The 26332-nt window shown below is 38.6% G+C and overlaps 3 protein-coding genes across 6 annotated transcripts; 1 reads left to right on the top strand and 2 right to left on the bottom strand.

Moving 5' to 3' along the window:
* Nucleotides 1–1243: 1243 nt before the first annotated feature.
* Nucleotides 1244–5776, bottom strand: LOC121649913 (putative methyltransferase DDB_G0268948). 2 transcript variants are annotated; one of them, XM_042001037.1, is made up of 7 exons: nt 5665–5776; nt 5278–5390; nt 4994–5154; nt 4465–4681; nt 3420–3523; nt 2595–2732; nt 1244–2386 (listed from the first exon to the last, which is right to left on the bottom strand). In XM_042001037.1, exons 2-7 carry the CDS (start codon nt 5386–5388, stop codon nt 2284–2286), a joined length of 834 nt encoding a protein of 277 aa, XP_041856971.1. In that variant the 5' UTR covers nt 5389–5390; nt 5665–5776; the 3' UTR covers nt 1244–2283. The 2 variants fall into 2 exon arrangements, with proteins under 2 accessions (XP_041856971.1, XP_041856970.1); XM_042001036.1 differs by having other exon boundaries at nt 5461–5776.
* Nucleotides 5777–7096: 1320 nt separating this feature from the next.
* On the bottom strand, nt 7097–21390 carry LOC121649914 (putative methyltransferase DDB_G0268948). Of its 3 annotated transcripts, none has more exons than XM_042001040.1 (7): nt 21300–21390; nt 15107–15379; nt 14843–15003; nt 13835–14051; nt 7800–7900; nt 7353–7490; nt 7097–7237 (listed from the first exon to the last, which is right to left on the bottom strand). In XM_042001040.1, exons 2-7 carry the CDS (start codon nt 15215–15217, stop codon nt 7147–7149), a joined length of 819 nt encoding a protein of 272 aa, XP_041856974.1. In that variant the 5' UTR covers nt 15218–15379; nt 21300–21390; the 3' UTR covers nt 7097–7146. The 3 variants fall into 3 exon arrangements, with proteins under 3 accessions (XP_041856974.1, XP_041856975.1, XP_041856973.1); XM_042001041.1 differs by lacking the exon at nt 21300–21390 and adding an exon at nt 15518–15536; XM_042001039.1 differs by lacking the exon at nt 21300–21390 and having other exon boundaries at nt 15107–15480.
* A 3834-nt stretch (nt 21391–25224) lies between these two features.
* On the top strand, nt 25225–26151 carry LOC121649853 (olfactory receptor 6N1-like). The gene has a single exon (XM_042000953.1). The coding sequence runs from the start codon at nt 25225–25227 to the stop codon at nt 26149–26151; it is 927 nt and encodes a 308-aa protein (XP_041856887.1).
* Nucleotides 26152–26332: the final 181 nt, after the last annotated feature.

Here is a 26332-nt window from a genome sequence, read left to right on the forward strand (position 1 = left end):
ATAGAAAATAAGTACATAAATATGAATAAATAAGAGCAAATACCCTGAGAGAATCCAGCTTCAGGATGTCCAAAGACATGCATGTTAGGTTAACCCTTTAAGGAATGGGGTGACAAGTGACAGTTTTAATTGGACTAAGAAGTATAGAAAATGAATGAATAAAAGCAAAACAACATATAATATAGATTATTTAGATAATAAGAAATTTAATAAACAAAGACCAGAAGTGTAGATTCTTATAAACTGACTAATTTTGGGGCAGCTATAGCTCGGAAGGAAGAGCAGTCGTCCAACAACCATAAAGTTGGTGGATCGATTCCAGGCTTCTCCAGATTCCCTCCCGAAGTGTCTTTGGGCAAGACACTGAACCCCAAGTTGCCTCATGAATCAGGTGAGTTGCAGCAGAGAGACATCTAATACCTGCACGTTAGTGGGCCTTGAGGACCAGAGTTGGGGATCACTGGTGTAAAGTGCCTTAAATAGTCAACATGACTGGATACATGCTCTGTAAGTACAGACATCAGTAACCACTATGCCTGAAATGTGCCTGTTTTTATGGTATTATATCAACAGAACGAAACAATGCTGACAAATATTTTGTTAACTGACATTCCCTTGGGTACACATTAGATGTCCAAGGGTCAGTAAATGCAGCATCATCTGCATCATCTCTACCATGTTGTAGACCAGGGGTAGCCAACGTTGGTCCTCGAGGGCACCAATCCAGCAGGTTTTCCAGATTTCCGTGCCCCAACACACCTGACTTAAACTAACGAGTCATTGTGAAGATCCTTATAGGCTGTTGGATCCATTTAATTTGAGTCAGGTGTGCTGGAGCAGGGAAATCTGGAAAACCTGCCGGATTGGTGCCCTCGAGGACCAACGTTGGCTACCCCTGTTGTAGACCATAATGCAGAATTCATCCAGCATCACCTTATCAACCGCACCAGATGTGATGATTAAAGTTTTGACAGTCAATATTGATGAAGAAACTCTAAAAACACATTTTCTTTTTTATAAATGAAGTCTAAGTCTTTGTTCAGGGCACTGCAGGGACGGACTGGTCATTGGCCATACAAGCATTTTCTTGGTGGGCAAACATGTTTGTTTGGGCCAACAGTGTATTTATTAGTCTAACTGCTCTATAAAACTCAGGAGATTGGCAGCCCAACTAACACTGGGCTGGTCATTCTCATTCTAACACCAACTTCTTGTTGCTGTGGTCTCTGTGCCCGATTCATTCATTTCATCTGAGTTCATTCAGCCTTCAGTTGTTCATCATCTCCAGAAGAGGAAAGACAGCAGCAGACACAGAAACAGTTTCTACACTTTTCTCCAGCAAAAGTTTTCATCTCATAATTTCTCATGCTTCAAGGAATTAAATTCAAACATTGGTGGTTTGCATGATTAAATATTGGCCAGTCTGGGCCAAAATGCCAGGACAGATTTTTTTGTCCCACTTTGCTCCTTGTCCCTCCGCATCACAAACCTGGGGGTAAAAATGGACAATGATTTTAAGTTGAATAACTGCCCCAATCTGACTTTCAAACTTTATGTTTATTGTTTTGTTTACACCATACAAATTCAGCAACTCTAGCGAATCGGAGTTTGCTAATGTGCCCCCTGGTGAAATACAAGTATGCTCAAGATAGAGCTTATGTCTAATTTTATATGTCATGTGTTACACTACTTCTGTTTTTAATTATATTTTTTTATTATAGCACTTTGATCCTCAGTGTTTTTTAAAGCGCCAACATAAAACTGTACTGGATCACATTCAGCTCAGACTCATGTTTTTCTGTGTACACCAAATCTGTGATTTGACTTAAAATATTTAAATCAGTAAGTTCACTACTTAAAAGGAAAGAAAAAAGCTGCATCCAGATGTCCAAAGTAAACATTAATGTGTGAATATCTTCTGTAAAGATCCACTAGCTCATTATGTTTCTGCTGCTCTTCTTTGCAAGTTTAATGGTGGTAGATATTCTGAGGAATGTCAAGTAAGATTTATGCACTGTAGAAATTTAGCTCAGCAGCTCAGTTTAGCATGAAAACAGCTATAACATCACTTCATTATACTCTACAGAATAACTCTCTGTAAGAAAGTAAATATGAACATTTATTGAAGTGTCTAAGGATTTAACATGAGTGGGATTAGCAGGCAAAACATCAAACTCTTCCTGAACTTCAGTTGTCACATATTCTCACAGGGAAACGATGATAAGATCCTGGAGAGCAGGATGAGCCGCGTCGTCTTCTATGACTTTGTTCATAAAAATGGAGTCATTCCTGAGCTTCCTGAGGTTTGCAGGCCAAGAGGTAGAAATATTTGACAGCCACGACCACCTCTGTCTCTGCAGAGGTCACTTTCATTACAGACATCAGCCTGGGGAGAGAAGCACAGGAAGTACGGTGCATCGGACATCGTTCCTCGCTGCTTTTAAAGATTCATGATGTCATTTTTATAAAACAGCATTTTCAGGCTGCAGTGTGCAGCCCACTGCAGCTGTGATTCAAACCAGGAAACTTCTTCTCTGTGTAAATTCAAATATCATGTAAAAAAAAAACTGTGTTTTATAAAAGGCCCAGATTACCTTCGACAGATGTCCTGGGAGAGCGCGGCTGCTCTCTGCGAGTCTTCTCTCAGCAGAGCCTGATAACTGGAGAAAGACTCCACCAAACCCATGTAGCTGGACAGAGGCATGCATCGTCTGTCCCACACACACTCCTGCCTGCAACACATGACGTCACTGTAATGTCTTTATGCAAAATGAAAAATAACACGCAGCTCTCAAACCCAAACAGCGCATTATTCAGCTATGTTTAATCTGCACATCTTCAACTGTTTCTCTGGTGCATTCAATGACTCTTCAAAACATAGGGAATTCCAAACATCATCTTATTTATATATTTTTTACATTCACACCAAACATCTTTTTGGTATTCTTGAACTCTTTGTAATTTTTTTTTTGATGGCTTAACTTGATACAATATCTCCCTCCCAAAATGATTAAATGAATGAAAGAGAGGTGTAAAAGAGCGGAAGACAAAGGAGCTGCTGTGTTATTTTACCCAAGGCATGTCAGAGATTTCATTAAGACCTCAGTAAATTGTGTAAGCTTGTAGAAAGAGAGCAGAGTACGTCTAGTTTAGGAAAATCCTGGTAAAGTCTCAACTAACCCAATATTGTCTAACAACTTTTCTCCTTTACTGCTTTGCTTGGGTCAGGGTTACACATGCAGGCTCCAGTACTGCTGCAGACCTGGTTACAGGTTTCACAACTTCACCTCATCAGAACCAGTAGTAATGAAAAATTTACCATCTCAGCATTGGAACGAAGAAACCCCTAAACACCCATAAATCAGACCATGTGTTAAATAAATTATTATTCAAAAAGAAAATAAAAAGTTGTCACTCACCATTCCTTGTCAGGGTAAGGAATAGTTTCATATGCCTCCTGGTACAAATGAATAGAGCTTACACCCAGGTGGAGACTGCGGTATGGCTGCAAAGCTGCATAAAACTAATTAGATTGATCACAAAACATAGCTCCATTAATGACATGGTAAGTTGCATTAACCATCTATGCAGATATAAAGCAGATTTTATACCTAGAGGAGCTTCAGTTAGTTCCTATGGAAGACTTCAATGACGTCTCACTTTAACTAATGTAGTTAAAAGTTTTTCCCACTTCACAGAACAAAGAGGTCTGTACAGTAACTTAGAAAAGATGAAACAGCTCAGCGAAGAGATGTTTTACCTCAAACGTCCACCAGATGGTAATACTGTATAAATGAACTGATGTCAGGATGCAACTCACAGACATTACCTTCAGTTTATGGATAAAATTATTTCAGCATCTGATGTGCATGATTTCCTTCATCAATTAATTACAGACAATTTTGTGGAAAATTTCTTTAATAGTTATTAGTTAAAATTGTATAAAAATATAATTAATTGGCTCTTGTTTTATGTAGATTTATGTTTATTATCACTGTGTTAATTCTTCCTTTTAACATCTTACTTTGGTTATGTGTGTAAAAAGGTGGAGGGTCATTTTTATTCCATTTGCAGGTCTTTGGTGCTTTTATATCCTTCTCTTCTAACCTAGTTGCCTCATAAGCCCATGTCTTCTTGCAAGGCCATTGTTGTAAATAAAAAATTCTTAAGAAGTTGCCTGGTTAAATAAAATAAGTCTAAGTAAGTAAAAATTCATTTTTGCTTTTTAATGATGCACTCCCTGCATTGAGACCAAAATCTACATCTTGTGCAGGATGCCTGTCAGTGTGACTGAAGGTGTATAGATATTTAAATGACTCATTCCCAGCACAATTTAGCTGATCACATGAGGGTTTGCATAAAGCTAACTATAACCACTTAACAGGATAGCCTGACACAGTCTGTTATAGTCTGTGATCAACTGAGCTCATTACTGCGTCTCTCGGGTAAATATTCAGCAAGCACCTCTTTGCAGACTTGGTTTAGCTGGTGTGAGCAGCAGTCACCGTAGCTGAGCTCCATGTCCACTGTGTAGTTGAGCAAAGCCAAGCAGCCGCAAGGCTTCAGGACCCTGTGAGCCTCCTGGAGAAAGTGCGGCCTGTCAAACCAGTGGAAGGCAGACATGGCCGTCACCAGGTCCACTGAGCTGTCAGCAAACGGCAGCTCTTCGGCCACACACTGCCTGTGGATGAAACAGGAGGGGGGAGAGAGAGAAGAAAGATTGAACTTTTAACCTCTTTAATACTGTCAACATGCAGAATGTTTATGGAAAACTTCTGATAGCACAGACGCTTCAGCAGGAACAATGTAGCCATTGTTTTGTGAAACAAAACAATGGCTGAGAAAAGTTTCAGTCCAGCAGCTAAGCAGGGTTTAACAAGTGGACATGATTGTAAGTGAGCTCTTCATAAGAGAAGTTTTCAGCTACAAGAAAAGGTATACCTATTATACCAATAAATAAATAAATTCTGCCTCCTATTTGGCACTAGCTTACCTATATGTTATGTTTGGCTCTTTAACATGCTGCAAAGCCACTTGTATCTGAGCAGGACTCACATCTGTTCCCACCACAGAAGCAAAGTGTTTGGCCAGGAGCTGCGTACCCTGCCCGGAGCCACAACCCACATCCACCGCGAGCTCAAACGGCCCACCTTGCTGAGAAAATGATCAACAAGTTGCTGTGAAAGTTAGCTTATCAACATCCCATGAGCAACCCAACAGTTGTATTCTGCAACCTATAACTTAGGAGCAGCCCGTCCACCTGCTACTTGTACTCACATGCTTTTCCAGGAAGTCCAGCACTTGTTGTATGAGATGATCTGATGGAGCAACTCTGTACTTCCAGTAGGAAGCAGCGTGCTCTTTGCCTTCAAACAGGCGGCAAGTCATGGCTGTATAAAAAAAATATCTATGGGGTAAAAGCAAGCAATCTCTTTTCTTCGTCTGTTAAGAGGCACAAACCTTCACACAGAAAATTCCCTTCTGCTAGTAGAGAACATACACATGTACAAAAGGCTTGAGGACGGGGAGGACTCCAGAAACGTGACATGTTTCATAATGAAGGGCCTTTAAAGGGCCCAAAGCAGAACAAAATCTCTAAAACCTCTGTTGCTCCTCGGTGGTGGAACAATCTACCGAACTCTGTCTGATCCACAGACGCCTTACCTGCTTTTAAGAGGAAGCCAGAGACTCAGCAGTTTCAGGAGCATTTCCGCACTTAGCTTAACTTTTCTACTCATCGGAATGAGTTAGAAAGATTTGTCCAGCTCTTTGGCACAACTCAGCACTGAATAAGCCGCGTGCACTTATATAAAGATGATATTGTGTGATAAAATCCTGATCTCGTAATTAAACAAAGGACTATTGTAGGGGGGTTGAAAAAAAGCACTGCTTCAGGCATATGTGTCCACTGGATTCAAAGCAGTCTGATTACCACTTACAGTAATTATGATGTCCTCTTCCAGTTTGATTTCTTGCTTGTGTTCCTACTCTCAGATGTAAATCAAAGCATCACTCAGTCAAGCTTGGGCTCAAACAAACTTTGCATTGATCTAATTTTTTAGATTTGGAGGTTGACAGTAAAATTATAGAAATATTTTGAGTGATATTTTGCAGATTCCTCTTTAAGAAGCAGGACTCAAGTGAATTACTAATCTATTGCCTCATCAGCCCAAACCTTTCAGGAGTTTAATCCTGACTCGTTCCACTAACAGTTTATATTAAAACCTGGAGACTTTATGACTGTTTATTTTGCTCAGATGCAGAGGATGAAATTTCTGTCTGACAAGTTACAGAGGAAGCTGCAGAACCAACACACACATTTAAACCGTGTTCATATGGATTGTTTGATTACATCTACCATACATGGTATTAAAACACATGTCAAAGGCACTTAACAGAGCTCTGTTACATTATATTGCACTCAAAGTAGACCCAGGAGGGTAAGATAAATATCTGTAATGAAATATTTATGACCATATTACTTAACCTGCCAAATGCACAAATGGAAAATCCTGGAAAAACTAAATGTTATATTTTTCTATTTGATACCATAATTAAAGTGATTACTCATTTCACTTCTATTTAAATGAATTTAACAGAGGAAATCTCATCTCCTGCAAGCCAATAATTACATCTCAGTGGTTTACTCACAAGTCTTTTACATTGATAATATCTTATGTTATTCAAATTTTCCTCCTTTTATGTTTTGTTTCTTTTTGCTCTCATTCTTATCCCGATTTTGTACATAAAACTTATTGATGCTGGTTTGTCTGGATGGAAAAATACCAGAAATGCACCAAACACTGTTTTCATCCTTAAAAGATTAATGGAACAAAAACAGTGGCTTGCTATATAAAGCAAATGGAAAGCCCCGAGTAAAGGAGAGCAAATCAACAATGTAAAAGTTTCCATTATCTATGAAGCAATAAGTCATTTAAAACTGTTACATGCATATTAAATAAGATGATTTTTCTACTTATGTTTTCCAGGTAACTTCTAACCATTTACACCATCAATCATCAGATCATTTACCACACAAGAAAACACGTTTTTTCCCCAAGACATTTTGTTAAATATAGTGAATATAAAAACACAGTGAGGGAAAAATTGTTTATTCAGACAGTATATCCAGTGATGAAGCATTAGTTATTGTGGTTTTGATGCCAGGACACAGAAATATTCCCACCGCTGCTCCATTTCAGTGTCTGGAGAAGTGACGCCCATCTCATCCAGGAACCTGAAAGATGATCATTTATTTCACAAAAAAAAAACCTGGGACTGAAGAGACAGAGCTATACAGTTATATAGTCTAATTCTGTATATGATAGTGTATGTGTGCTTGTGTGGGAGACCTCTTTTGAGTGTTGACCAGCAGATCTTCAGCCCTCTGGGGGTCTTTCATCTTAAAAGTTTGGAACATTGACCAACTCGAAATTAAACCAACCAGGTTCCTCACAGTGGTGAACGATTTTTCTTGAAAACTCTCAATCCTATTGGATCAATTTTATAATGGAGGAGGGGGAGAATAAAGACAAAGCAAAATTAATAAGAACGCAGACATAAAGGACTGTGATTCTTAAAGAAAAAAATGACATTAAATTTGACTGATTTATTTAACACTACAGTCATTTTCCTACAGTTTTTGTTACGTTTTCTTTAGTTATGGTCAGAATTATCAGCTCCCCTGGATGTTGTGAAAATGCATACAAATGCATAACTGATACAATTAAATGTGAATAAAACATTGAACAAAAAACTGAAAAAATGAAATTTAAACAAAACTGCTAGGATACAATTACCTCTCTTTGTCTGGATAGGGGATGGCAGAGTACAGATCTTCCAGCTTACTCTCAGACAATGCAACTGGCCCAGTTGTGTACGGCTGCAGCACCAGTTTAACCTGAAAGTGAATTAATATATAAAATCTTATATATCACATTATATGGTAAAAGGGTGAATAAGATGGCTGAGCACCGGGCTATAGCTACATACTCGTACTTGTACTCGTATCTGATCAACGATGAATTTCACTGGTAACTAAGCTGGTGATGGCTAAAGAGAGCATGACTACTGCCTCTACCTGGGTGTGATTTTTTTTTTGTTGTTGTTTTTAACCTTTATTTAACCAGGAAAATCCCACTGAGATTTGAAAAACCTCTTTTTCAAGGGAGTCCTGGCCAAGAGGCAGCAAAAAGTATCAATTACAGCAATTAACAATTAAAATGAACAATTAAAATTACTTAAAAATGAAAGCCATTAAATGAAATAAGTTCTGTTAATTTCCAGTCCTTTTGTATCATGTTTCATGTGGAAGGGACAGAGAAGACAAAGGCACTTCTTCACAGTTCAGTACAGGCAAATGATACAGAGAACAACAAATGATTATTTGATCACAAACCATATAAATCAACAACATTTCTCTGTGTGATTAAAATACAAATATATAAGGGCAATAGTCCAAGCATGGCCTTGTAGATAAAAGTGTACCAGTGTCTCAACCTCCTGGTGGACAAAGAAGGCCTACCTACTCGAGAATACAGTTCACACTGATGGGTCAGGACCAAGCGGCAACCTTTGCCTGTAAAATGTGAAGCCTATAGTTTTAGCTGTAAAAATGTGTAGTAGACCACATCGAAAGCTTTCTGCAGAGATTCAACAGCTCTGGCAGGATTTGAGCCAAAACAGTAAATAACTGTGTCGTCTGCATAAAAATGCATATTAGCATCGGACACATTCTGTCCCAAATCATTAATGTACATAATGAACAACAGAGGTCCTAATATCAAACCCTGTGGCACCCCCTTGTGGACACTCCCAAATTCAGAACACAGACCATCATATTTAACACACTGAGTCTTGTCACTCAAAAAATTTGTGAGCCAGGAAACTACATGATCTGACAATCCCAAGCAAATAAGCCTATGCTTTAAAACGACATGGTCCACAGTATCAAATGCTTTTGACAGGTCAATAAAAAAATGCAGCATCAATTTCTGCATCTAAAGCAGCTATTGCATCATCTGTTGTCACGTATGTTAGCATGGAGAGGCTAAAAACTAGCTTCTCTAGGCTGGTATTTTACTGGATAAGACAGTCTTGTTAGGTCATAAATTTGGATGAGAAGATAAGCTCAATCCTTTTTTTTCCATTCAGTCATAATTTCGGCCAGGGAAGTCTGTGCCTGGATACTGACTATGCTACATTCCATCGAAAGAATCTGTTTTGCAAACAGGCATGATTGAACCCTGAAATTCACTTCCTGGGCTCTGAAACACATCCAGAAGTCCCTGTCTGTGAACATAGTTAATTTTGTCATGCATAAATGCACATTAAAGCTCTATCCTACAAAAGAAGAAGCAATATGTTAAACAGGATCCAGGAAAGCTGCCGTCTTCTCTGATATAACTTATTTAAAATAATCTGATTAATGGTTTACCAAAATCATTTGGTAAGCCATGACCACCAGAGACTGTAGAAATAATTGGGTGTGAACTTTGCTCTTAGTTTATGTGCACAACACATCATTGTCTATAAAGAAAATTCTTATCAAAGCTGGAAACACTTCAGAGTGGTTGCAGGGTAGAGTTTAAAAGAAACAGGACATGGTGCCCAAAGTGCACAGCTTTTTGCTTGCAACATATTAATGACTGTCCTCTAAGTGGCATGTACTGTCAACATTTTTGCTGTGTTGGTGAATGGATGGACATTTACATTCTGTAGTATAAAGCAGCATCTGTCATTAGCGTTGGAACTCTCTTGCTGGACAGCTACATATTGTACTTACATAAGGCTAAAATAAAGATCATGACAGATCAGGAGCATGCTGGAAACCTTAATATACACATTTTAAGGGCTTAAATGGATTAAAGTGTAGGATTAACCTTATAAAAATCATAACTTTAGTCAATTTCTACTCCTCGTGACATGTACACAATCTTAACTGTGCTGAAACTGCTTGACCTGAGGTGTTCACATGTACAATTAAACAGTTAACTGAAATAAAGTAGCTGTATATTAAATTAAATACTTTTAAAACAAAATTAAAGAAAAATACTTTTCAATTACCATAACAAAAATACAGTTGTGCAAAATTGCAAAAAGAAAATATAGTTTTAACTCAAAACAAGCTATCTCGATATAAACAATATTCCATCATTCTACATCGCATGTGATAAAATCTCGATATATTTGAAAATCTCAGTATATTGCCCAGCCCCATGTACACATCAGTTTAAAGTCAGTGTAAAGTCAACCAATAGTGATATCGTTACTGGAACCAAAGAGGGAGTAATCAGTAGCCCTTTTCACAATGCCTTTTCAAGCGGAGACTGAGTGACTGTCATTGCACTTTATATCATGTGTCAGCTTGGGGGGGTGGGTGGTTTGTAGTAGCTGCTTCTGTTATACTGATATATTCTGAGCTGGCAAGGAAGGTAGTAGGGTAGGACACTATAGAAAAAAAAAGAATCGATAAAAAAAAAAGAAAAAAAAAAAATTGATCAATATTAATAATTATCAAATAAATTTTTAAAAAGTGCACCCCCCGGTTTTCAGTATTTCGGTATTCAACCCTTCATTCAACCACTTTTTTTAAATGGTAAAATGATAAATGATTTGTATTTATATAACGCTTTTCTGTACCTGGAATGATACCCATTCAAATGGGTAGAGTGGTCTTGTAGCCTGAGGGTTGCCAGTTCGATCCTCGGCCTGTCGAGCTCATGTCGAGGTGTCCCTGAGGAAGACGCCGAACCCCAAATTGCTCCTGGTGGGTCGTGGTTGAGCGCCTTGCATGGCAGCTTCCACCATCAGTGAATGGGTGAATGCGATGTACGATGTAAAGCACTTTGGGGATCATTCCAGGTACAGAAAAGCACTATATAAATACAGACCATTTACCATTTATGATAGGCTGTAATGAAAAAGGAAGAGATACTATGTTTTTCTATTGAACTGAACTTTTTATCAAACTCTTTTGTCTATCGCACCACACGTCTATTTAGGCCTGTCGTGATAAGCAAATAAGTCAATTAATTGCACGGTAAGAAAAAATGAGCGCGATAAGTTTGCTGGCTGCGATAATTTTTATTTTTTTATTAGTCCCCCCCCTATGTTACTTTACCATAGACTGTGTATAACAATAGATTTCACTATGGAGTACTTCGACTGAACGCTCTGGTTTCTTGCGGCGTGATATCTAAAGTGTCATACTTGACAGCAGCATGTTGCAGCACCAGAAAGTGGTGAAGCACCTGTGCGAGCCGGTATGCTGCATTTGTTTTGCAGGGCTGCCAACACTCATTGGCCGTGAGACTTGTGCATTTAAGTAGCTTCTCACGCTCTTGCGCTAAAACCTCAGATTCTCATGCTGAAATATGTAAGTAAGTCGAATGGAGAATAATAGCTGCGAGCGCTTCCTCATTTATTGTTTCGCTGCTCCTCACATGTAGGCAGAACACACACATGCAGCATACGACGTCAGTACAAAGCCCCCACTTCTACCGTCTACTGTAATAACCCCTGCAATGCGCAGGTACATTACACAAATAGAGTCAGCCTATATACTACCATAAAGCCTATATACTACCGGCCGGTGTCCCTGCGTTTCACAGCTTGGCGTCGCAGCAGCGTGGTTCACTCACTGTTCATAGATCAGTCTGACACGCATCAATGAGGGAAGTTATTTCAGCTTTACAAAAGATGCGCAGTATATATATATATATATATATATATATATATATATATATATGCAAGTTCTGGGCACGTTAACGCGTTAATCGCTTAATTAACGCCGTAAATTTTTTTAATCACGCGTTAACTTATTTATTTTCTTTCTGGCCGCTGGCTTTGATGACAGAAACATGGCGTCCATGTCTCCCTTCCCTGCTGCAGCGGTGCGTCTGACGTGATCGGGAGAGAGCGGGTTTATTAAAATAAAGAGATGTTTTCTGTCTGGAACAGGAAAAAGAAAAAAAAGAACCGATGTTTCTCTTTGTCAAAATACATGCAGATGGACAGAGCATCGTAATTTTTGGACAGGAAACTTTTTTATTATTATTTTTTTTTTAATAAATGCGGTTTTAATTTATGCAAGACAGCAAAGGTAAGATACGCTTTCTGACTTTTACAAACGTGAAGCATAAATCGGGTCTTCTTCTACCTCTGGTTCGATGAATCTTGGTCATAGCGAGATGAAACTTCCAGCTGTGGAATCTGTGAGATGTGAGCTTTCAGTAGAGGAGTTGTTTGTTCGTGTTCATGCCTTGGGGTGGACACGGGGAGACATAATTTGTGTTTACATATTTTTCGGACTTTGTGTAGCTGCTCTTTAAATAATTTGTTGTCTTAACTGTGTTTGTTGGTGGTAGAAATGGTTTTACTGAGCTGGTAGCTGAGATTCTGGACTTTCTGTGGATACCACACATGTTTAGAGTTATAGGCTACATCTACAGACCTGACGTTACACCCGGAACGAGATGTTAACCCCTTAACTCCCGGTAGCAGAGGATGAAAATTAAAGTTTAGAGAAATTATAGGCCAGAAACCTGGATAATGAAACACTGAAGGTGCATTGATGGAAGTTATTGTGCATATTGTGAATATTTCTCTCTCATCACCATCTAGAAGCTGTGAGATTCTCATCCTGCTTTTAGCCACGTATTTAGAGGCATTGTGGAAGGTCCAGAGAGACACTTACAGCTCCAGAGTTTCAGGTTGGAGACCCCTGATGTAGTGTTTGTAAACCAAATCTTACTGCATTTTCTTTTTATAGCTGTAGGACATTTTTAAAAGGAAACAGACATTTCGCGCGTAACGATGTGATTAATCGCAGCATGTCATGCGATTAATCGCGATTAAAAATTTTAATCGTTGCCCAGCACTAATATATATATATATATATATATATATATATATATAAATATATACATATATAATTTTTTTAATACAATGATACAAACTGGCAGTTTTGCCAGTTTTCCCTGTCTGAGTCTCATGTTTAATAGTTTTTTAAAATATATTTTTTGAAAGGCAATTTTGTTTACAGAACAGACTTTATTATCCATCATACTTATTATTGTTGGTTTTCCTTCATTGTTAATGAGACTGAGAGTCCATTCTATTTATTGTTTTTGTTTTATTATTTAAAATTTCCTCCAGTTTCAGTGTAAAATGTTCTTTAGAAATGAAAGTTTATTGATCTTCGAAAGGGTGTACTTGCATTATTATGGCATTGTCATTATATTAGTTGAAAATGGTCACAAAATGACAACATTATCACTTTCCACAATATTATCGTTTATCACGATAATTTCTGAGAAAATGTATCGCACAGCAAAATTTGTTATCATGACACGCCTACGTCTATTGATTGATATATATTGTTAACAAATTACCGTCCAGCCCTAGGATGTAGTAACAGAGGCGAAACAGGTCCACCTCGAGCCACACATCAAGCCGGAATAGTCACTCTGGTGCTGAGTCTGTGATGGTAGCTTGATTTGTTTAAGGACATAATTGTGTGGAACTAAGCCTCCTCCGTTTGACATTTTTGAAATGCAGAGGTGGCGACTTGACTCTTACAGAAGACAGGTTGGTTTTAGTAAATCATTTACAAAGTCAAATGGGTACTTATCTTTTTTACCTTACATCATAAACATTTACCAGTTTCTGAGTTAATCTGTGTAGACAAAAGTTAAAACTGAGGCTTCTTACAATTACTTCCAGCCTAACGTTAGCTCAGTGTTGGGAATCATTCTGCTGCATTAGTTAATCAACAGCTGTCACTACTGAAAAGCTTTAACATGACCATTGGGCAACATAAGTCTACACCTACCTCTTCAAAGATGAGATTGAGTCTGTTTCCACAGTCCTTGTAGCTGAAGCTGGTGTTATTAATGGTGAAGCCCAGCAGAGCTATGCAGCCTCCAGGTTTCAAAACCCGATTTGCTTCAGCCAAGAACTTGGACTGATCAAACCAATGGGCAGCTGAAGCTGCTGCCAGCAAGTCTACAGAGCCATCTGCAAAGGGAAGCTCCTCTGCTGTCCCCTTTCTGCAAATGCAACAGACAGATTGCTCGTGTAAATCCAGTATGTAGGAGATTATGCATTAATTCACTCTAGTAAGGCTGATTTTCACAAGTAGTGAAATCTTAAAGAAAACAGTATCGATCTTCATACATCACATCATAATGCCATGTGGTACTTTGAGTGACAGATTCATACCACCAATGCAAATGTTCACTAATGATGACAGTATAATATCACCTTTTCCAGCCTCAGTTGAAGTAGAACTAAAAACAGTATCCATTACAAGCTATTATCTGTAATTAAAGTTATGGCAAAACACAACTCTGAGGTCTTTAAACTAGTAATTATATAACAGTTTTAGCTATTTTACTGAAAACAGCGGTTTTATTCTTTTATGATGACTCCCTGGATATATGTTGTGGTCTAAGGTTTTAATCACCTTTGTACAGAGCCAGCTTTCACATTAACCTGAGTTAACTTACTGTTAAAGATTTTTATTTCATGGTCCCATAATGGAAAACTTAAATTGCTCATATTCTCATAAAAAAGAGAAGAAAAAAAAGGCCTAAAATGATCACAGAAATGTCGTTGCTTGTGAAAGGTTTCAGATACATTGAAAAAATGAGTAAAATAAATAATTTATCAATATAATTTTAAGTGATTTTTTTAGTCTTGCAATCTGTAGTTGTGCAATTAGATTAGAATAGAATAATAATAATTAATAATAATTAACCAGCATATTTAAAAAATATAATAATTACCCCTGTGTTTCCATCTACATACAGTATATATAAAAGCAATAATATCTGCCAACCTGTATGTGATGTTAGGGTACCCCGGCACAGCTCTGGCCTCCTCCAGTTGACACTCGCTGATGTCGAGACCGACTACCTGTTTGAAATGTGGCGCCAGCAGTCGAGTATTCTGACCTGTTCCACATCCCAGATCCACCGCCAGCACATGTGGCGGGCCTTTCTGTACACGTAAAGTGCTGTTAGTAGGAGCCACAGAGTGCCCTGCGGAGGGTTTTTTATGTTCAGAAATGTGTATACTCACATTATTTCCAGGCAGGGCATACCTTTTTGTCTAAGTACTGAATGATGATGTCCTTGAGCTCAGTTGGAGGCATGAAACGATACTTTTGGTAGACAGACGCATGTTCCTTCCCTTCAAAAAGCTGGAATGCCATTGAGGTTTATTTTCACTGTTTTCTCTCTGATCTGCAGCCAGCTGTGACTTCTCCGACCTCGCCTCCAAAGCAGCCTTCTTTCTAGAGCAAAGTTCGTCTTCCTTCTCTTTCAGCCACTTGTTTGTCTCTGCTCTCTTGCTGGCATGCGACTTCCTAAGCTTCCTGTAAATGAGTACACAACAGACAGAGAAACGATGAGTAAACTAAACAATTAGGAACAAAATGAGTAAAGCTGCAAAGATGCAAGAACGTTTTAAATTTGGAGAGCAGAGCAAGTAGAATCAATCCAATGTTTCTTACTGGTTAAAAGCTGCTGTCAGGTGATGTCAGGAAATCTGTTAAGACTGCAAAGCTGCAGTTGTGGAGTTGTCCAGAGAGAAAGAGGCGGAGCCTCTTACTTAACCCTTTAATGGAAAATATCTAGTCCATTGCTTAAGTGGATATGAAAAGTGTTTACACTTGTGTTAAAATGCAGAGATTCATTTGAGCTACATTTTGCTAGAACCGGCTTTTTTTTTCCTTCATAGCTGCCTTAATTCTTGGTGTGATAGATTCATTAAGGTGGTGGAAACACACCTCAGAGATTTTGGTCCACATTGGCATGATAACATCACACAGTTGCAGCAGATTTGTTGACTGGACATCCATGATGAGAATCTCTCATTCCACCACATCTATTGCTCTATTGCAGTGGATCCCAACCTGGGGTCTGGGACCCCCCAGTGGAGTCCCTCAAACAGCACAGGGGGTCCCCCAAGGCTTTAAACATTCAAATCAAATAGGTAAACGCCGCCTAAAAACACCCATAAAAAGGTCATGATGTACGAGTTGTGTGTTTTTGAGTAAAAATAACAAACATAATGACAAAAGGAAGAATGACTTTATTGTCGACTACTGGTTGCAGCCCTAGTCAAGAGAGTTGCATTTTAAACATATAATGGTAAAAAATAGTCTGGCACTTATGTTACTCCACAACAACAGCACTGTGAGTTGCTGTTACAGTCTGAGTCACCTTCTAGTATTTTCTGACAAAGTAAAACTAAGAGTGGCAGGACATCATGACAATTGCTGAAGACAGAAAGTAATATTCATCATTTTAACTTTCCCCCTCCTCTCTGCGTTCGCATCACTCCTCCTTAAATGCGTCTCAACACACAGCTGATGGAGTGATGAACACTCGTTCTGTACTCTGTTTTTATAAAACACTAACTGCATTTACTTGACAATCAAAACCAGTAATCAGATTACTGTAATAATCTGATCTGAGGCACCTACATGAATTTCTGAAATACCATAACAATACAGTCTTCTCCCGATTCACAGCCAGAAATGCTGTGATGAAACAAAAACCACTCAGGACAGAAAAAAGTAAAACTTTTTAAATGTCCTGATGACACTGTTTCATTCAGTGGAGTCGCTCTAAATATTCTTAAAGTTCAGATCTCAGATAACGTGTTGATGTTAATAAAACCTACAAAGAATACTGAATCCATTTTAAGCCGCGATACGACTCAGAAATTCCTACAATGACGTAGATTCAGCTTGTTCAGCTGCGTGCGTTCCCATGACGACCGTGATGCAATCGGCATAACACCGAACCAGGAGAAATACTCCAGCTGCTCCTCACTGGAACAAGATGCTTTCATCTTCACCTGCCTGAGAGAATTTAGAAAACTCTCATAATTTTGTCTGATTTTCAGCTGGTAACGTGTTATCCGACATGTGCACGCTGTCCACTGATAACCTGTGTGTGCGCACATGTGTCTATATGTGTGTGCTCACTGCCATGGACACAACATGCCGTCATGTAAATCACATAAATAGCATCAGACTGTTTACCTTTTGATAAAAGGACGAAGTGTAAACCAGTTCTAGAGGAAATGTGACTTAAATGTCCATGTCGGATTTATTCCAAAGTACGTACGTGTGTGGTGACCTCACTTCCTGTTGTTGAACGTGGCAATGCCCGTGGTCTTATTAGTTAGTTTGAGAACCGTTGACACACAGGAAGAGTGATATTCAGAATTGGTATATGGTTTGATTAATCTGTATTAATAAGAAAACATCAGTTACAGTTTTATTTGTTATTGGTATGTGACCTTTTCAGATTTGGAATTTTTTTTCTTTAATTTCATATACATACATTAAATATGTCCGTTATTTATAACCATGTCATACCATACCACCATCAAAGGAGTTTAACACTACAATTTAGAAAATAGAAGAATTATAAGAAATAGAAATAAATAAACCCACTCAATTTCCCAAGGGCCCAGTCAAATCGCCATCTGTGGATCCCGGGGGCTCACTACATTGAAAACTTAACATCACTGAAAATGAAAGGACATGTTTGAAACTACCACTCTGGTTAGTTGTTCATTGTATGTTTTTAAAAGTTTTTTCTTGACCATTTGTCAAAAGGAAAGATGTTGTTTTAGTTACTCAGGATGGGCCTCCTGGGGGAGAAGAGTGTGTTTAATTGCTCTTTAGGGATAATGATGATAATGACCTGTTGACCATTTCCACAGGAAGCATTATCCAACATGCCATCCCATGGGTTTTAATTAAGTTTGAAAACATTAAGCATTACATCAGGTGGAGTTTAATTAGACAAACACTGTTTTTTTTTCTATGGTTAAAACTTAGGTTGGTACACAGAGACACTGAGTCCCAAAGCTCTGTCATGGAGGGGGTGCACTCAGACGGTCGTAGCAGTGGCGGACATTGAAAGGCTCGGAGGGATTCATGAAAGTCACTACATGAAATCATCCATAATCTCTGTGTGTGTGTGTGTGACCTGTTGTTTTTAGAAGATCCATTGAGCATTACTTTTGTTTGAAACTTCAAACACCTTAAAAGTTTTACTACTCTATTGAATACTTTATATAATCTGATCTATGTAAATTATTATAATATTCATTGCACACAACTGTACTGTGTGTACATAAACACTCATCAGTGTATCTCAAAGTACTGATTTCTTCAATTATCATTGTAAATTCTCAGAGCTGCGATAAACATATTATTTGTATTAGTGATTTAATACTCCTGAATAGCTTGCTAGTCACCTGTTGCATAGGTTTACAAATCCTTCTACTGTTCTTGTGATACAACAAGAGCAAGGGGGAAATGGGGTAATATTAGATAATTATTATTATTAGTAGTAGTAGTTACCGTTGAGTTTGAGCAGGAAAACAGGACAGCAGGAGAGATTATTCCAAGTTGATTTGTACAGCAACAATTTACAATAGAAGTCATCACAAGGCATTTTAACAAAGTTTATCCCACTTAACAATCCATTCATCCGTCCACCCACCCATTCATCCATCCATCTTTTATCTATATCCGCATAGTCGTGGGGGAACTGAAGTCTATCCCAGATGCTATAAAGGAAGATTCAGGGTACACCCTGGACAGGTCACTAGCACAAACAAGTTTAGTACTGTCCAGTTATATCCATTTATTTTCTTTCTTTCTTTCTTTCTTTCTTTCTTTCTTTCTTTCTTTCTTTCTTTCTTTCTTTCTTTCTTTCTTTCCTTTCTACCTTCCTTCCTTCCTTCCAGTCATGTCTTTTTTTCCCTTGGCCTGTGATGAACAGTTGTTTTGCCAAAAGGATCTTGGTGGATAAAGTTTTGTGGATTTAAAAGGAACCCCGGCTATTAGCACAATTTGGCCTTAACATGTAGTTATTGACCTGTTCTACTAAAATGAATTGTTTCTGACATGTGAAAATTCCTAATTACTTTAAAAATAGTATGTATTTACTACGTTTCTGAACTATGGAAGTCGCCATTATTTTACTTGCGCAATGCATTCTGGGAGATTACGTATAAGGGTTGCTCTCAAGACTAGAATACATAGAGGTGAAGGCAAATGATACTTGTTTGTGGCTAGTTTTTCTTCTTAAACCGTGGATCTACATAAACAATGCTGTACTGAGCAGCTCTTGGTTTCAGTTTTTCTGTTAAAAGGAAAAAATAAATAAATAAAACACCAACATGAATCTTCGCTGTTTTCTGACCGATAAGAAGTGGACAGCTGAATAAGATCTGTGGACAGAGCACATCTTCCCAAAGACCCACGTTTATGTTTTCCACACTTCCCTCCTCCGTTGGGTCAATTTATTGACAACAGATGCAAATAGTGCTAACAGGGCTGGTGGGTAAAAACGAAGTCTGAAACCAACAGCAGAACAACAAGACGCAGGACGCAGTTCAGGCTGGCGGCGAAAAACATGGAGAGAACCGTCAGAGATGTTGGATGTCCTGCTGTCAGCCTCTGAACCATCAAACCTGACCCTGAACCGTCAGACCTACCCTGAACCATCAGACCGACCCTGAACCGTCAGACCTACCCTGAACCATCAGACCTACCCTGAACCATCAGAGCGACCCTGAACCATCAGACCGACCCTTAACCATCAGAGCGACCCTGAACCATCAGAGAAACCCTGAACCATCAGACCTACCCTGAACCGTCAGACCGACCCTTAACCATCAGAGCGACCCTGAACCATCAGAGAAACCCTGAACCATCAGACCTACCCTGAACCGTCAGACCGACCCTGAACCATCAGAGCAACCCTGAACCATCAGAGTGACCCTGAACCATCAGACCGACCCTGAACCATCAGAGTGACCCTGAACCATCAGACCGACCCTGAACCATCAGAGTGACCCTGAACCATCAGAGCAACCCTGAACCATCAGAGCAACCCTGAACCATCAAACCGACCCTGAACCATCAGAGTGACCCTGAACCATCAGACCGACCCTGAACCATCAGAGTGACCCTGAACCATCAGACCTACCCTGAACCATCAGAGCAACCCTGAACCATTAAACCGACCCTGAACCATCAGACCGACCCTGAACCATCAGAGTGACCCTGAACCATCAGACCGACCCTGAACCATCAGAGTGACCCTGAACCATCAGAGCAACCCTGAACCATCAAACCGACCCTGAACCATCAGAGTGACCCTGAACCATCAGACCGACCCTGAACCATCAGAGTGACCCTGAACCATCAGACCTACCCTGAACCATCAGAGCGACCCTGAACCATCAGAGCAACCCTGAACCATCAGACCGACCCTGAACCATCAGAGCGACCCTGAACCATCAGAGCGACCCTGAACCATCAGACCGACCCTGAACCAAAAGCTTAAACAATATCAACTTGTTTGTCTGATTATTTTATAATGTGTAAGGCACTACAGTAATCTGTATAAGAAAACATTTAATCCCGAAGCTTACCGTGAACCGAAGCTGACAGAAAGCAGAAATCTTTGCAGAAAACATCTGTGTGTATTATTGGCCAGCAGCCTCTAAACAAACAGATATTTTGGTCGATCCCGTCATCTTTAGCCATCCGATCGTCCTCACCTTTAAGTGTGCTTTCATTGATTTCTTCATCATTGTTTTCCTTGTCATTGAGCTCGGTTTCACACTGAAAAGACCGAACAGAAAACCTTGAGCCAGTATACTGCTACATAGCACCGACACCGCTACAACCCTTATACATATTACAGAGAACTTACTAAATGTACGAATAAAATAATTGTTCAAACTTATTAAAAACTGAAGACAGTGGAGTATTCATAATATCATGTTTTTGTAGTTGAAGCAAATGTTTATCAAACTAGGTTTATTTTTGCAACTAGCCGGAGTTCCCTTTCAGTGATGGGGAACCCTGGTCCTTGAGGACCGCAGTCCTGCTAGTTTTCCATAATTCCCTGCTCCAACACACCTGATTCAAATCAAATGAATCCAACAGCTTGTCAAGTTCTGCCAGGGGACAGCGTGCATGACCGACAGTCAGCTAAAGTCTTTTCTCAAACCAAGACTGCAGACATTTGCCACAGTCCAAGATGCAATACTGCTTGTGAATAATTTGAACAAGGGTTTGCATAACACACAATACAACGCCAGAGGGAAGCTAGTTTGAACATCATGTGGCTAAAGCTAATATTGAATCACAAGCGGAATAAACTAACAAAGTGCTTATTTTACAAAACAGCTGAGAGTATATACATATATATCATAAAATCTAACAAACTAAACATCATGGCAATACGTACCGACTGCAACAGTAAAGCAAACGGCAAGTGAAAGCACTGCTGACAGGCATTAATGTACAACGAGACTCTCCGTAGTTACTGTTAACTTTCCTTTTCTCAATAAAGCTCATACAAACTGACAAGGCAAACTCAAGCTATACCCAAAAAGGCCAGTAGGCTGCAGCATTGTTCTGGTTTGTGTAATACAAAACTGAACTTAGAAATGCTTTTTCTAGAAAGTATGCTTTAAACATATTTTCACAATTTGAACAGATAACCTTCTTTTTGTTTGCATATCAGATTCCTAGCTTAGGCAGAACAAATACACCAGATAGAAAGCAACAGCATTAGCTATTCAATCAAAACAGAAAATTAGACAACCAGCCTCTACACCTGTAAGGAAAGAAAAAATCACCTCCAGCATCAACAAAAACAAAGCTGACAATCATTGAGAGTGCTTAGAAATAATAATAATAATAATAATAATAATAATAATAATAATAATAATAATAATAATAATAATAATAACAACAACAACAGCAACAGCAATAATAATAATAATAATAATATTAATAATAATAATAACGCTTTATTCCAGACAATAATGGGATGCCCATATAAAAACAGAACATAACAAACAATACATAAAAACATAAAGAAGGTTAGCCTAACGCCTGAATACAGTGTTACACAGCATAGAAGGAAGGCTCATGTGTCAGTGTCTCCACATTCTTGATTTGTATCTTGTGTAACTTATCTCAGGGTTTGTTAAAGCTACACTGACGGTATTCATTGACATGTCAATCGACACATAAACCTGTACATAAGATTACGTTAAAGTAGGTGACCTTAGACTGACTAAAAATTGGCTGTCACTGTGCTATCTAGGTACAGGTAGAAGCAGCCGCAGAGCATCATTGTATGCTACACTGAGTCTATACATAGACTTTACATGATAACTGACCCACATTAGAGCATTATACAGCAGGGTGCAATATGCTCTGAACAGCAGGCTTTAACATCTGGGAAACACATATAAAATTTTCTCTTGTGCATGTTTGCCTGTGCATACAGTTGACAACATTGTTGATGAATATCACTGACATCCAATAGAACATCAGAAATACAGTGGCCAAGGTATTTTACCAAATTACATATATCAAGGAAAACTTATTTCTAATCATCTTTAGGGCGTACAGTAATATATTACTTTTCTTGACATTGTATTCAATCTTGTATTGGGTGCCATACTGAGATCAGATCCTCAGTTGTTATCCAGCGCTGTATGGGAAATTGATTAATATGATTAATAACAGTGTCCCCCATAACACAAGCAGTTTTACATTCAGTTAGTCATCCATCCATAGAAAAAGACAACCATCTTGTTTTTATGTGTAAAAAAAAACCACTGACTAAACAGGAAGCAAAAACCCAAGGAAACAGCAATTAAATGCAAAAATGACATTTCAAATAATAATTACTTAAAAGGATGATGGTACATTTTCCTGTGGTTTCTCAAAAAAGGATAAAAAAAAATGTTTACACATGCTTTAGTATTTTTATGCAGAATGAACTCTTTCATCCAGTACGGAGTGGAGCTGTCAACCAAAAAAAAAAAAAGAAAAAGGGGACCTTATCATGTTACAACGTGATAACTTTTATTGTAAGAACATGAATGAAAGTAGCCTGTACTGTATGCAGATGTTGGTGCCACTTCTTAATGGAGCAAAATACATTTTATGGACAAAGGTTTAGCACCTTTCTAGAAAGGTCAGACTTTTAAGCTTAAACCTCACCATTAAACTTCATCAGATTTTCACACTTTGCCACCCTGTAATGAAGGCTAACTCGGCATTTGTTTTTTTTATTTATTTATTTGAGTTATTTGACAGGGACATTGCATTTGTACATAGTCACAAAATATTGTAGCTGATGCCATGCAGAGTTTTTAGCCAAAGCTAGTTCTCAACTCTTATCCCTGGTTGGGCCTTTCTACACTACATTACAATACATTAAAATACATTAAAATACATGTATGTCTTACAAAACCTATATAAAACTAACCTAAACACATTCATTTACACACACATACAGTACTATTTACAAGTGTGTATAGTTTTGTTTTTTTTTAAGCCAAAATTTAAGCCTACCGGTAAAGGTTTTAAACTCAGATATTGTCTTAAGTTCAGTTGGTAATGTATTCCACAGCTTTGCACTTTATAAGAAAAGGCAGACTGACCAAACAAAGTTCTGCAGTGCGGGAGCTTACAGTTCTGGTTGGTGGAAACTCTGGTGACTCTACTGCTGTTTTGTCTCTGAACAAATGAGCTAAGTGGCTCTGGTGCTAAATTATTGATACATTTGAATATTAGCTTAAGAAAGCACAAGTGACTAAAACTTGCAAAGCTTAGCAATTTATACTTTTCTAGAATTTTGCAGTGGTGGTAGCGGATTGGCTTTCTGTCCATAAGTTTTATTGCTTGATTGTACAATGACCAATGCACTTTATGGCTGAGGGAGGGGCCTGGCCCCATGCTGTCATGCAATATGATATATGTGAGAATATCAAAGCATGCATGTAAAGGAGGGTGGCCTGGTCTGGGATATAGTGCCCGATTATTTTAAAACAATTTAAATAGGTTTTTATTGTTTTTGAGATTTTATTATGTGTTTATCAAATTTCAGTTGGGGGTCAAGGACCAACCCAAGATATGTAAATTCTGTTACAGATTTTATGTTTTTGTTTTGCAAATGTATTTGGAAACTGTGTTCCACATTTTGTTTTCTAATAGAAAAACACATTGCTACTGTCTTGGTTAGATTCAGGACCAGCTGGTTCTTTTGAATAAGCCACCCACCCACCTCAGCCATACAGGAGGACAGAACGTTCACTGCCTGCTTCAGGGACTTAGCAGGTGCAAAAAAAAAAAACTGCATCGTCCGCGTAAAGCTGGCAACTGGCATCAGGGCAGATTAGGGGTATGCCATTTATAAAGAGACTAAACAGCAAGGGTCCCAGTATGGAGCCCTGTGGAATGCCCATTTGAACATTTAAAAGTGGAGACGTCTCCTGGGCCACTTTAACGCACTGTTTTCTATCCTGAAGATATGATGCAAACCAACCCACTGCCTCAAGAGAGATGTTGAAAGATGACATTTAAGATAAAAGCTGGCTGTGACTGACCGTTTTGAAAGCTTTTTTGAGCTCTAAAAATACTGCCCATATCACCTGACCCCTGTCCAGGGATTTTTTCACATTCTCAACAAAACAGCAGTTCGCTATTTCAGTCGAATACCCGGGTCTAAAACCAAACTGCTGTGGGTGGAGGAGCTGGTAGGCTTCCAAATAGTCAACTAATTGTACAGCTACAGCTTTCTCAGTCTTGCAGTACATCTTTTCTCCAAATTTCTATTAAGCCAGTAAAAGTGTAAAAAGTGTAAAAAGTGTAATGATCCTGTTGGTTTTTCCTGTCTAGTGCATGTTTTTAAAAGCGTGTTCTCAATGACCTATCAAGAGGGACTTTTAATCAATATCTTAGCATCTTTGCCATTAAAATCCATGTGCAAGTAAATATCACAATTATGTTGGCAAGCAAAATGGTTTCCAGTCCTCAGTGGAGCAAAAGCAGTGGTTGCATCAGAGTGTGTGAATGGTTAAATCCACCTTCAGCTGTCGCTGTGAGTCTTCAGTGGTTACCTACCACACCACAGTTCACACATAGATGATGAGAGTTGATGGTAAGACCACACCACTGACACTGTCACTCTGTTTCTTGTGTTTAATGCTATTCATCCCTTTAAAAATGTTTTCTATGTTATTGTCGTACTAAGACTGCCAGTTCACATCAGAACCAACCTGTGACCCACCGGGAAACCGTCACCTGCTGCTGCACCCTAACTGTTGTCAGGATACTCATTAGACGGTGTGATATTGTGTGTGCAGTAAATGGAAAACATCACCAATCCTCCTTATTTTAACCTCACCATGTTCTTTAAAATAGGTTATTATTGTTACCCAATCTTTGTTTTGTGTTTCTTGGTTTATGCTTTTATTATCTCTTCTAATCTTTTCATCATTGTGGTAATAGCACAAGAGAAAAGTCTACATGAGCCCATGTATATTTTTATCATGTGTCTCTCTCTTAATTCTCTGTATGGGTCTGCAGGATTTTTCCTTAGATTTCTTAGAGATCTGCTGTCAGGCACTCATTTGATCTCACGGTCGGGCTGTTTCACTCAGATTTATGTCATATATACCTATGCCTCGTACGAGCTTACCATTTTAAGCATAATGGCGTATGATCGGTATGTGGCTGTGTGTCAGCCTCTGCATTATCACAGCAAGATGAACCCCCGGATGATCTCTAAACTGCTTGCCTTGGCATGGATTTATCCAGCTTTTCCTACTGCAGCCTGTATTTATCTTTCCTTGAGACTTCCACTGTGTGGCAATAAGATACCAAAGGTATTCTGTGCCAACTGGCCTGTTGTGAAATTGTCATGCATCTCCACTCAGCTCAATAATTTAGTTGGCATGCTTGCCACCACAACTACAGTCTTTCTGCCCCTGGTTTTTATCCTGTATACATATTTACGAATTTTCTTTGTTTGCAGGAGACACTCCTCAGAGTTCAAGAGAAAAGTCATACAAAACTGTTTGCCACACATTGTGACTTTTATCACTTACTCTATCACTGTTTTTTGTGATATTGTGCTCAGCAGAATTGACCTAGAGGAGCTTAATCCATTTCTAGCCATCGTTCTTTCACTTGAGTTTGTTGTGATTCCTCCAATCTTGAATCCGCTTGTATATGGCTTAAAATTACCAGAAATTAGAAAACTCATGTTGAGAATGTTGTCTTGTTTGAAGTAGATGTAAACAGCTTAACTTAAGAAGAAAAGGAAAACATAAACAACATGTACGGTTGCTATTAACAAGTGGTCATACAAGGATTGAGTATTTTCATCATTACCACTCATTTCCTTTATCACTTTACTATTATTTGTGTCAAATTTAAAGGGATGATTAATGTAAACATTTACTTTTTTTAAAT

The sequence above is a fragment of the Melanotaenia boesemani genome, chromosome 12, assembly GCF_017639745.1.
Source record: "Melanotaenia boesemani isolate fMelBoe1 chromosome 12, fMelBoe1.pri, whole genome shotgun sequence".
NCBI lineage: Eukaryota > Metazoa > Chordata > Actinopteri > Atheriniformes > Melanotaeniidae > Melanotaenia > Melanotaenia boesemani.